At 50.2% G+C, this 12,091-nt stretch overlaps 1 protein-coding gene across 3 annotated transcripts in view; it reads left to right on the top strand.

The window, feature by feature from the left end:
* Dip2b (disco-interacting protein 2 homolog B) overlaps nucleotides 1-10,052 on the top strand; it is a gene marked incomplete in the record, with an annotated part of 228,430 nt that extends 218,378 nt beyond the window's left edge. For all 3 annotated transcript variants that reach the window (XM_013508454.1, XM_013508452.1, XM_013508453.1), the window contains 7 exon segments: nucleotides 1,131-1,301; nucleotides 2,380-2,441; nucleotides 3,166-3,223; nucleotides 4,762-4,836; nucleotides 6,360-6,537; nucleotides 7,448-7,571; nucleotides 9,205-10,052. In XM_013508454.1, coding sequence (XP_013363908.1) covers nucleotides 1,131-1,301; nucleotides 2,380-2,441; nucleotides 3,166-3,223; nucleotides 4,762-4,836; nucleotides 6,360-6,537; nucleotides 7,448-7,571; nucleotides 9,205-9,457 — 921 coding nt within the window.
* Between the last annotated feature and the right edge of the window lie 2,039 nt (nucleotides 10,053-12,091).

Below are 12,091 nucleotides of genomic sequence, written 5' to 3' on the forward strand. Positions count from 1 at the left end.
ATGGGTATTTTATGAACCCTGGAAGTTTTTACTCTTTCACTTTACTAACTCAGTGGACCCTCTCAGGGCCTAACCAGATTCTGACTTCCTAGTGCAGATGAGGCTTGGGAGCCTGAACAGAAATGATTTCATGTGAAGATAAAAGGAAACTGACCTCCAGTAGCATTTTCCCAATAGAATTTGAAACTTCAGGATATTTGGGATTGGAGATGGCTGCAAACATAAGGACAGTTCACTAATGTGTGTCTCCAAGGATCCTACTTCTTTTAAAAAAATTTCTAGCTAGGCATGATGCACACCTGTAATCCCAGCACTTAGGAGGCTGAGGCAGGAGGATTGCTATGAGTTCGAGGCCAGCCTGGACTACAAAGTGAGCTCAAGGCCAGCCTGATCTGCATAGTGAGACCCTGTCTCAAAAAGACCAAAAAAAATTTTTTTAAATTAGTACGTGTTGCCGAGTGTGGTGGCACACACCTGTAATCCCAGCACTCGGGAGGCTGAGGCAGGAGCATCGTTGGGAGTTCGAGACCAGCCTGGGCTACAAAGTGAGCTCAAGGCCGGCCTGAATTGCACAGCAGGACCCTATGTCCAAAATGACAAAAACAAACAAAAATAAATAAATGAATGAATGAATTAGTGCATGTTTACAGCACAGAACGATTATATTCATCGTGGGTTCATGTACATACTACAAGGATCCTATTTCTGAGCATCATATGAGAAAGTCAGAAAATGTCAAATTTTCTTTCATGGGGAACTATGACTTCAAGAAGGAAAAAGAGAAATAAAATTAGATACCCAGATTCTATGTTTTTCTCATAGTCCCAGCAAATAGTGAGAAAAAACCTAAGATTCAGAATTGGGGAATAATAAAAATATATTGTTGGAAAAACCAAGATTTTTAGAGGAAAGGGGGAAGGAATAAAGAACAAGCATCTTTACCATGGTAATAATTTTAAAGAACTGTCTTGTATTTTCTTCTTTGCTGAAAGCTCCTTTTCTCTGCATGTCTGGGGTTTAAAAAAAAGAAAAAGCAGTTCCTTCGGTTTTCTTGATCAAAAGCAGTAGCTCTACCTGTTCAGTTCTCTGCTGACCCTACTGCCTTGGCCTGTGTGCTGTGTGTCTTACAGACGAGAGGGATCAACCTCTCTTGCATCCGGACCTGTGTGGTGGTGGCCGAGGAGCGGCCCCGAATCACCCTGCAGCAGTCCTTCTCCAAGCTCTTCAAGGACATCGGCCTGTCCCCTCGGGCTGTCAGCACCACTTTCGGATCCAGAGTCAATGTAGCAATATGTTTACAGGTGACGTCCCCAAGTCTCCCTTGCTAACACAGCTCCAGCCCTAGGCTCACTTGTGGTGGGACTTGGAGCTTTTGACTTTGCCTGCTCTGTCTGTTGTCTGTACCTCATTTTGCTCATCCACAGAATGGAGATGACAGTCTCATACTTCCCAAGGTGGGTTGCATAGTCCCGAGTTACTAGGTCAGAGCACAGGGAGGCTGACAGATGGCACCAGCGGAAGCACTTCCTCTTGATGGTGGTGTGGTGCCTGACGGTGAACCAGAGAGTCCTGTGTGGAGCACCTCGTTTGGGTTTACTTATGTTTGACCTATTTTTTCATCCTCTCTGTATTTTACACTTTTTTCCAAACTAAGCACAAATAAACTTGCGTTCTTTTTTCTAGTCAGGTGGCAAATTTGCCGTGTTGTTCTTTGTGGGTAAATAACAGAAAAGGGACTCAGACTGAGTCTGCCTCTGTCGAGCCAATAAGGCAGATGCAGGTGTGGATGAGATGAGAGTGCAGGGGGGTGGCATATGTGGGTATGTGTGGGCAGATACTTGCAGGCCTTTGGTGCCCATAGTCAGGTGACTTCAGAAAGTATCATGGGACCTTCACTGTGGAACCCCACTGGAGCGTCTTGCGGTGTGGATTTTAAAAATCCCTGGGCCAACCCTGGGCATGGTGGTGTACTCCTATAATCCCAGCACTTAGGAGGCTGGGGCAGGAGGATCTCTGTGTTTGAGGCCAGCCTGAACTGCAGAGTGAGACCGTGCCTCAAAAAAAGAAAGAAAATCCTGGGGCAGAGATGGAAACCCTCCTTGGCTTAGTAATGTTTCAGTGCTGCTGAGCCTCTGATGGAGGGAGGGAAGGGGAAACGTCAGATCATCGGGCTGGGAGTCACTTCAGTTGTTAACTCTACCCTGCCTCATTTGGTTGAAGAGAAAGTGAGCTTTCAAAATTGAGTGGATTAAAAAAAAATTGAGTGGGTAGTGCATACAGATAGCTAAAATACCTGTTTCTTAATATGACCATGTGAAGTGTGAAAGGATAGCTTATTCAAACTTGAAATAAACCTTTCACTGCTTTGTTTTTCTTTAGGGAACCTCAGGGCCTGATCCTACTACTGTGTACGTAGATCTGAAGTCACTGAGACATGACAGGTATGCCGCTGCCCTTCGCACTCCTAAGAATAGAGTTCGAAAGCCACCCTCCCCCAGCCCCATTCTTCCATGTCTGCATCTTCCAAGAGGGGGCTGGAAAGAGGACAAGAGCTCATTTTTCTCATTAATGCGTGAAAAGGTTTTCTGTTATAAAAGGAAGCTTTAATTCTTCTCATAGTCCCTGCACTATTCTTCAATACTAAAAATATACTATTTTGTGACATCTGATACAGGTTGAACTAAAATGGTAGCCTCTTCTGAGAGTTTAAAAAATAAGATGGGACAGACAAGATCTGTAAAGCAGAGCAGAATGTATCTGAATTCCTGGGTAGAAGCTTGCATTCTCAGCGTAGGAGGAGATTTTAGTTCTGTCCCCAATAAGCGCTGGCCGAGGCTTGGCTGGGAAGTCCTCTAACGTGTCACCAGAGGCACGTGGGGCGTGTTGTCACTCCGAGATTGTCCCCCACCACGAGGACGCTGACAGTGTCTGAAGACATTTTTGTCCTTACCCGGGGGTGCTGCTACTGACATCTAGTGGGTAAAGGCAGAACGTTCCTGAACAGCCTGCAGCCAAACGTGCCCTGAGACAGAATGTCCTGCAGAGTCTGAGAACCCCGCTCGGAGGGAGGGAGGAGTGAAGACCAGCGAGGGGTCTCAGGAAGGCAGGAGGCGCGGTGAAGTCACTCAGAAAGGCTTGTGCCCAGTAACTCCTGTTCCTTGGCAGGGTTCGTCTTGTGGAGCGGGGAGCCCCGCAGAGTCTGCTGCTGTCGGAGTCTGGAAAGGTATGGTCTCTGCGCGCCCCGGGGGCCCTGCAGAAGCCAGGCCCAGCTCTGGTGTCCAGGGCAGAACTGAATGGAAATCTGGAGACACTCACCAGCCTCAGCTTAGCTAATGCTTTAAGATTCGTATGCGTACATGTGGGAGGAGACTGGATTTGAGCCTTCTGTAGTTTTTTAACTCAGTAGGTATTTTACTCTTGCTGACAAGTCAGCAAAGTGGAGTGCAAAGCGGGTAGCTGAACAGCCCTGGGAAGAGCCAGTTCTACCTCTAGTCACCTGGGGAAAGCTGGAGGAGCAGGTGTGGGGTGGTCTAGCAGAAGATCAGGGGAAACATCCGCAGATTTAATGAAGGAAGTCGGTGTGGGGAAGAGAGTAGAGGTAGGTGAAGCCGGGCACGGTGACACATCCCTGCGGTCCCCATGCTCTAGGGGGCGGAGGCAGGAGGAGAAGTGTGAGCCTAGGGCGGAGACCTTAGCAAGACCCTGCCTCAAAGTGAAACATTGAGAAGGGGCTGGGGATGTAGCGCACTGTGAAGCCCTGTGCTCCGTCTTGAGTTCCAGTTTCTTTAAAAGGAAGGGGAGGTTGGGCTAAGAGCAGCTCACTAAGCATGCTGGCCACGGGTGCTGTGTGTCAAGGCTGAGGGGACTTGGTCCCTGATGGGAGTGCTGGTGCCTGGAAGGGCCCCTCCCAGTAGTTCTGGAGGCAGAGGCGAAGGGGACATGAAGTCCTGCCACTTCCAGGGGCGCTGGCCGAGCGTCTCGCTGCTGCAGAGCTGCTGGGTGGGTGGACCTTACCGCATCAGATGTGCCAGTCAGAGGTCAGGGGCGAATGGGAGCCATGGCTCATGCCCCGCAGGGCCTGGCCCAGGGCAGCCTGGAGGGAGCCGTCCTTCCCTTCTTGTCTCCTCCACGGAGAGCTCACATGTGTAAGCCCAGGTGACCACAGGTAAAGAGGTGTGAGACGCACGCAACCAGAGAGGCTTTTCCCCTGCCAGGCCGAGAGCCGACCTCAGGCCGCGCCTGGTCCCCATCCCAGGGAGCTCCGGGTATGTGAGGTCTTCTGTGGTTCCAGGATGCAGTCATCCTCCGTCCCCCTGCGAAGCCACCTCTATGCTGCCGTCTCCCTCTTGCAATTCCCGGGCTGATGGCCGGGGTGGAATCACAGGCTCAGCCTCTCTTTCAGTGCTGAAGTGATTTTATGTTGTCTGTGAACGAGGTAGATTGTGAGAAATCTATGGCTGTTACGGTCCTCATCACTAAAGAGATGCTACGCTGGTCCCCTATTTGATTTTTTAGGGTGAATCTTTTTTAGACCTCTGGTCTCCACTGAACTGGAGAAGGTTCAGTAGGAGCAAACAGGTGTCCACAGTTGCCCCCGCAGGCAGCCGCTGTAATGACAGCCAGTTCTCTGCCCCTCCTGCCACTCTCCCAGCTCTGCCAGCGCCGCTCGGCTTTTATAGAGGTCATGAGGTTTAATTAGATAGATTTAACTTTCTAGAGGTCAGTACTACCCAGCCTTTATGTCTTCCCTTTGCTTCTCAGATTCTCCCTGGAGTGAAAGTGGTTATTGTGAACCCTGAGACCAAGGGGCCGGTTGGAGACTCGCACCTGGGTGAAGTAGGTGTACTTCGTTTACTCTGAAAAGTCTGTGACTGAGGGCTTACTTACGTCCTGAAAGCCAGCCCAGTGGATTTAGCTTTTCCTCCACAGTGAATCTTCTTTTTCTGTAGGGTGAGAGACTGAAACAAAAAGAAAGGCGAGATTGAGACTGGAGTCAGGGGAAGGTGTAGGTTTCCAAGCCAGAATTAGTCCCAGATTTGTCCTGTCATTCACTGACCTGGAAAATAAATTGGGCAAATCCACCCTTTGATGGCTGAAACTAGAGGCCACATACATAAAATTTTTTAAATTCATGCTGTTGTATTTCAAAATGTACCCATTTTTTATTAGTATAAAAATGCTCTTGAGCCAGGCATGGTGGCATATGTCTGTAATCTCAGCACGCAGGAGGCTGAGGCAGGAGAATCACTGCACGTTCCAGGCTTACATAGTGCACACTCAAGGCCAGCCTGAGCTACGTAGCCAGGGGAGGAGTCTGCTGGGCTGGGCTCCCGCAGTTGCCAGCTTCTCAATACTGGGCGAGTTCCTTAACCTCCCTGGGCCTGTTTCCTCATCCATGAATAATTACAACCCCAGTGGTTGTGGCGGCCTGTAATGCTAGCACTCAAGTGGCTGAGGCAGGAGGAAGCCAGCCAGTTTGGGGCCAGCCTGGCCTGTATAGTGAGTCCAAAGCCAGTCTGGTCTACATACCAAGGCTCTTTCTCAAAAAAAAAATAATAATAGTAATAGTAGCCCTTACCTCACTTACAGAGTAAAATTCTGGCACATACCCTTGCTACTGCATTTGCAAAGCACAGGAACACTGTCTCACAGTGAGCGCCCCACAAGTACTGGCCACATGACCAGCACGGCTCACATTGCAGACTCGGACGGCCGTGCCGTTCCTCCCACGGCTTTGCATCGTACCGGTAGTGACATCGCAGAGCACAGAGATGGGCTCTGGTACTTGGGTGGGAACCTGGAAGCAGGTGAAAAATGAGCCAGAGAAACAGTGTAGCCTCACAGTTACAAGCACATCCTCTAAAGCTGGGGATGGTGGCACACTCCTGTTATCCCAGCACTTGGGAGGCTGAGGCAGGAGGATTGCTGAGTTTGACCTTAGCCTAGACTACATAGTGAGTTCAAGATAGGCTGGAAAGACATAGTGAGACCCTGTCTCAGAAACACAGGAAGGAAGGAAGGAAGGGAGGGAGGGAGGGAGGGAGGGAGGCAGGCGGCGAAGGGCCGCGATATAGCTCAGCAGCACAGTGCCTGCCTGGCAAGCACAAGTCCTAAGTGTGATTCCTGGGACCAAAAAAAAGAAAGAAAAGTGAGAGAGCCGCATTATGACACCATCTGTATGAAGCATGCATGTGAAGTCCTCGTTACGTCATTGTTCTGCACGTAGGAAAGACAGTGAGTGCCAGCTGCCTTTTTTGCTGCAGTTTTGTTGACACAGACATGAGATTCTGACAAATGAAGTGCTGTCGCAGGAGAATCTGTCTGCTCCTGGTACATGTGACCGTGCCTTTTCCTTGTAGATCTGGGTGAACAGTCCGCATACAGCCAGCGGCTACTACACCATCTATGACAGCGAGACTCTGCAGGCGGACCACTTCAACACTCGCCTCAGCTTTGGGGATGCTGCACAGACGCTCTGGGCCCGAACGGGGTACCTTGGGTTCGTCCGCAGGACCGAGCTCACAGCGGCCACCGGAGGTAGCTCCCGCCTCTGTGCCCTGCGGGCTTCCTCTGTGGCGCTGGAGGACGGTGGGGTATGGGTGTGGCTGTCTCCTGTGCTCTCGAACCCATATGTGATTCATGTTCCTTTGAAGTAACCTGGCCCTCTGCAGTGTCTGCAAGGAAGTGCTCGGCCACTGGGAGGACCCCAAGAGTGGGCATTAGCGGACCGGGCAGTCCTAGAGATGTGCTGAGGACAGACAGTGCCGTAGGCACAGCGAGCCGCTTTGTTCTGGGGTGCTGGTTCTAAACCCTGAACCAGCTCCTGGGACAGATGTAACATCTTTTAGCTCCTCTACCCATGCGTGCCATTTGGGGAGCAGAAGAAACAGCCCTATCTCTGGGCGTGGTGGTGCATACCTATAATCCCAGTCCTCAGGAGGCTGAGGCAGGAGGGCTGCCATGAATTGAAGGCCAACCTGGGCTACATAGACAGACCTTGTCTCAAAAAAAACAAAACAAAACGTAAAACCCCACCCTAATCCCTGAAGGATTAGTTCTGAGGAGCCATTCTGCTTCTCCATGTTGTGTATAAGCCTGTTTTTCAGTAAGACTCTGATGTAGGGTGCCCTGCAGTCACGCTGCCCAGCAGGGTGGTCACGGCTTCTCTGCTGTATGCGATGCCTGCGCCTTTCCTGACCAGTATCAGGAGCCACGTTAAAGTGCCCAGCACGCACTGTATCGGTACACCGAGGGACTGACATAGATAGCTGCCTGGACTTCAGAGGCTAAGCTGACATGGACTGACCTTCCTCCTCGGCCCCTTGCATGTGTCTCACACTGCCCGGCCTCTGTCGTCTCTCCCTGAGAGCGCGGATGAACCCGTTCTCTTATCACCAGCATTACGCTGCGCCACTGCATGTCTGAACCATCTTTTTCCTTCTGTCAGAGCGGCATGACGCGTTGTATGTGGTGGGAGCTCTGGATGAAACGCTGGAGCTGAGAGGATTACGATACCACCCCATCGACATTGAGACCTCAGTGTCTCGGACCCACAGGAGCATTGCTGAATGGTAATTCCCCCTGCACACGCTGCTCTAGTGCTGCTTTGAGTGATCTGGCTCGCTGGGCGCAGTGGCGCACGCTGTGATGCCAGCACTGAGGGAGGCTAAAGCAGGATCGCAAATTCACGTCCTGCCTGGACAGTGTAGCAAGACTCTGTCAGAGTAAACATAAACAGAGGGCTGGGATGTAGCTCGGTGTTAGAGTGTCCCTGGGATTACTCCCCTGAATAGCAAAAAAAAAAAAAAAAAATCTGGATAGTCATTTATACCAAATACCCATAGACGTGGAATTTCATGGGACGTAAGGAAGTAAATAGACCCGCTCTCATCCTGGGTGTGTGACTCGCAGTCCTGTTCATTCTTCTGAGCCCTGTGGAACGGATCTTTTTTTTGAGGACAGGTTCATAATTGGTGGGGCTAGGAGCTGGTCTGCCTCTAGGCAGTCAGCGTGGCGTGGAGAGAGCAGCCGTGACTTGAACGGCAGAACACCCACTCGGGAAGCTCGGCGCTGCGCGCCGCGTCCCTCCCAGTGAGGTGCTGTCCTGTGCGTGCTGGTTACGGAAGGAGCGGGGAGCGTGGGTTCTGCAAACGTCAGTGGAACAGACGGAAAGGCTCGGAGTTGCACCTCCCCGCTTCCCCTGCCGTGGGGCGAGTCCCCCACTTCCCTGGTAAAGGGTTATCCAGCGGAATCCAGGTCTTGCCCTCCTGCCCAGTCTGCGGTCTTGCCCCAGGTGCGCCCCTCTAAAGACCAGGCTTTTCGGATGGTCGCTCACGCCGGCCAGAGGCTCCTCCGTCCACAGGTGTTCTTGCCTGAGTCAGTCTCTCCCCAGAGGTGAGCAAACTCTGACCAAGACAAGAACATCTGTAGGCAGGAGAGAGTCCGAAACGCACACAGGGCGCCGGGGCCCCTCTGAGTGTGGACAGTTGGCTGTTGTCACGCAGTGTTGCATAGTCTCTTTAATGGTTGGAATCTTTAGGAGAAGAAAGACGTAACCCTGAGTGTCACAGATCAGGCGCGTGTTCCAGTGCAGCACCCCATGCAGCGGGAGGCTTTCTGCTTCGTGGTGCTTGTGCACAGTAGGGGACGCGTGCGCGGGGCACTGAGAGCTCACGGTGTGAAGTCAGCCTCCCCCTGCCGAGTGTAGCCTTGTCACAGTCAGAGCTCTTTCGTTGCAAGTAACACAAAGCCTTCGAAAAAGCTTAAGCAGAAAAGAGAATTAACGGAAAGACCACCCGGCTATCTCAGAGTCCAGAAAAACTTCTGACTGTGGGGCCGAGGACAGGCGGGGTCGAGGCCATCAGGAAGTTCTCTCCTGCTTTCCGGAGCGGGCAGCGCTCTTCTTCCTGCCTTGTCTGCACCCTGAAGGGCTGCTCTCTGCCACTTTGCACCCCTGGCCACCCTGGCACTCTCCCACGCACTTGTCCTCGGCTCAGGTGACCGACGGACAGCTTTCTGTCCCACAGTGACTCCCAGGAGAGTGCAGATGGCTCGGCGTATCGCTGTGGTCACCTGGGGGGGTTGCACAGCCCGCTGGTTAGGAACCCAGGCGGAGGACGGCGCTCGGGACGGGGTGGATCTTGGTACAGGCTGTCGATGACCGGTAATGGGACAACACATTAACTGATGCCGTTGAAATTTCAGTGCTGTGTTCACGTGGACCAACCTGCTTGTGGTGGTTGTGGAACTGTGCGGCTCTGAACAAGAAGCCCTGGATCTGGTTCCGTTAGTGACCAACGTGGTCCTGGAAGAGCATTACCTCATCGTCGGCGTGGTGGTGGTGGTGGACCCAGGTGTCATCCCGATCAACTCCCGGGGGGAGAAGCAGAGGATGCACCTCCGAGACAGCTTCCTAGCCGACCAGCTGGACCCCATCTACGTGGCTTACAACATGTAGCGGGCCTTGCAGAGGCCGAAGACCGTGGCTAGGAGCGAGCTTCCAGATGATGTGAAACAAGCCGAGGCGGTTGCACGACCTCCTTCATCTCCTTCTGTGGGGTTGTGAGCCATACAGCACACAGGAACGGGGAAATCTGCGGTGGCAAATGAAAAAAGCGTTACCAGTCTGTTAGACCCAAGCTTCACCATCGCGTGAGCAGCGCATTACTAAAGCAGTTACTTGCATGTTGCATTTTTTTTCATCTGTTGTACATATTTGTATTTTTATCTAATGCCATTTTAGAATTTTGTAAGGGAGATTAATGAGTGCACACGAAGGGGTGGCCTGACTTACACAGATCCCCACTGTGTACTGTATTTTGCCGTTTTCCCATAGCTAGATACTCTGCAGGTTTTCTCAACGTGAAACTACTTAGCTTACTTTCAGTCACCCTATGAGCAAAACTGATAACCCGCCAAGTACACGAGTTACTTTATATAGATATCATTCTTGACTGTAAAGCATTTTGACGAGTGTTTCAGACCTGTAAATACACCTAATTCAGCTAAAGAATTAAGAATTGGCATATATAATTAAAAGAAAGTAGAAACTTTCCTACTGTGAGAGAATTTCATTATTCTCTTAACGTAGTGTAACTGATTAGGTAACTAAAAACCGCAAATTGTTAGCAGGCTTGGCTGCACATCGTTTTATGTCTTTGTTGGCTGGTGTATTTCATAAACTAAAGCTGCCTGTGTTTGTTTTAAAGCTTGCATTCCTGGAATCAATTAAGCTTCTAAAATTCATCCTGTTTCTGTGAGATGAAAACCTCAGTTTGAAAATCAAAATGTTTTGGGGTTTTTTTTAGAGACAGGGTCTCGCTGTGTAGTCCAGGCTGGCCTTGAACTCACAATGTAGCCCAGGTCAGCCTCCAACTCACGGCTAGCCTCCTGCCTCAGCCTCCCAAGTGCTGGGATTACAGGCGTGTGCCACCACACCTGGCTCAAAAATCAAAATGTTAAGAAAAAGCTAAGATGCATTAGATCCTCCCTTATCCTAAGGAACCACAAAAGCTCACTCTAGCCCCGTCTTTGAAACTATCTTTCACATTTAGAGTGACTACAGAAGAATTTAGAAGTTCCTCTTTTTACCCGGTCCTTTGTAAACTGTGTCTACAGTTTACACACCGAGCTTGTCTTTTACTGAAAACTGAGACTGTGCCCTATCCCTCAGGTTGTGAATGCGAGGAGCGCAACAGCAGGAGTGGCAGGCTGCAGAGTGCGCGTGGCCATCGCGTGAACTGCAAGGCCAGATAACTGCACGTCTCCACACTGACCGGGGGCCGGGGGGTGGGGGGGAGCTCAGCGCACAGCGCCTGCGCGGCCAGCGCGAGGTCGTGAGTTTGATTCCCGGTACCACAAATCAGCACTGACCAGTCCGGGTTGCCAGAACAGCCAGGCTTGCCCTGGAATAGGGAAGCCTGACGTCCGGAGACATGCTTTTGGGATAATGGGTGCCCGGGCCAGGCACACTGAGTGTGGGACTGAGTTGGCCTCCGGCTCAGCTTCCTGTCTTAGATCTGATACTTCATGTATTTGAATAGAATTAAATTTTATTATTTTTTTCTTACAGAAGTATTTTTAAAAATTAAAAACTCAAAAGTGAAAAGAATTAACTTGTTCAGTCAGAATGGTTCTCTTTGGCCCATTCTGATCTATTGTGTAAATATTTATTTAGACTATTTTAATAATACATATTATTTACCCCGCTGTAACATCGTGTATACTAAGTGTGTTTTTAAACAATTTGTACGATTGTAATTACCCGGAAAAAAAGGTTTATAAAGTGAAGACCAGGCCAGTCTCGGGGCCGTGCTCTGGGGCTGCCTTTGCACAGCCTTGTGGCTCAGAACCACTTGGACTTCTTTTTCCACCATCCTCTTTCCCTCCCGGCTCGTTCTGCGCATTGGGAAGACCTCAAGGTGCTTCCAGTTCAGGTCTGTCTTTCACCGTTTTGGCTGGAATTAATTTACACGGGATGGGCGAGAGTCAGGGTGTCCAGAAAAGGAGCACTTCCTCTGGGACAAACGAAGTCCCAGCCTGCAGCAGTGGGTTGGTTTGCAGAGAAAGCAGTCCACTCATTTGGGAAGTAAGGCTATGAAAACAGTTTTTAGTAATGCACTAACCAAAGCAGTAGAACCTGAGTGTTACATAGTTTCATCCGCATAATCCCCAAGTTCTAAGAAAAAATTATAGGCAGCCTCTGTCCTAGGGTCAGGTAATAATTCCTACACACACACGTTACATCACCAGTACCAAGGCACTCACTGTCCACTACAAATGTAACAATGCGAGCCACACCTATGATCTTAAAAATTCTAGTAACCACATTTAAAAGCTAAAGAAAAAGGTTATACCAATTTTATTATCTTTAACGCAACATATCAGAAATACTGTTTCATTGTAAAATCAGTATAAAATTATCAATGAGGTCTTTACTTTTTTGTGTGAAGTCTTAGAGATCAAGTGTGTATTAAACACGTCTCAATTTGGGTGGTCTTCCTTCAGATTCTCCAGTAGTCGGCTCTCGTGTGGGACGGCACAGGCCTGTGCTCACCCCTGCAAGTACAGTACTCATCTCAGAGGACGGCCG

Source organism: Chinchilla lanigera, unplaced genomic scaffold (assembly GCF_000276665.1).
Source record: "Chinchilla lanigera isolate Chin_1 unplaced genomic scaffold, ChiLan1.0 scaffold00146, whole genome shotgun sequence".
NCBI classification, from domain to species: Eukaryota; Metazoa; Chordata; class Mammalia; order Rodentia; family Chinchillidae; genus Chinchilla; species Chinchilla lanigera.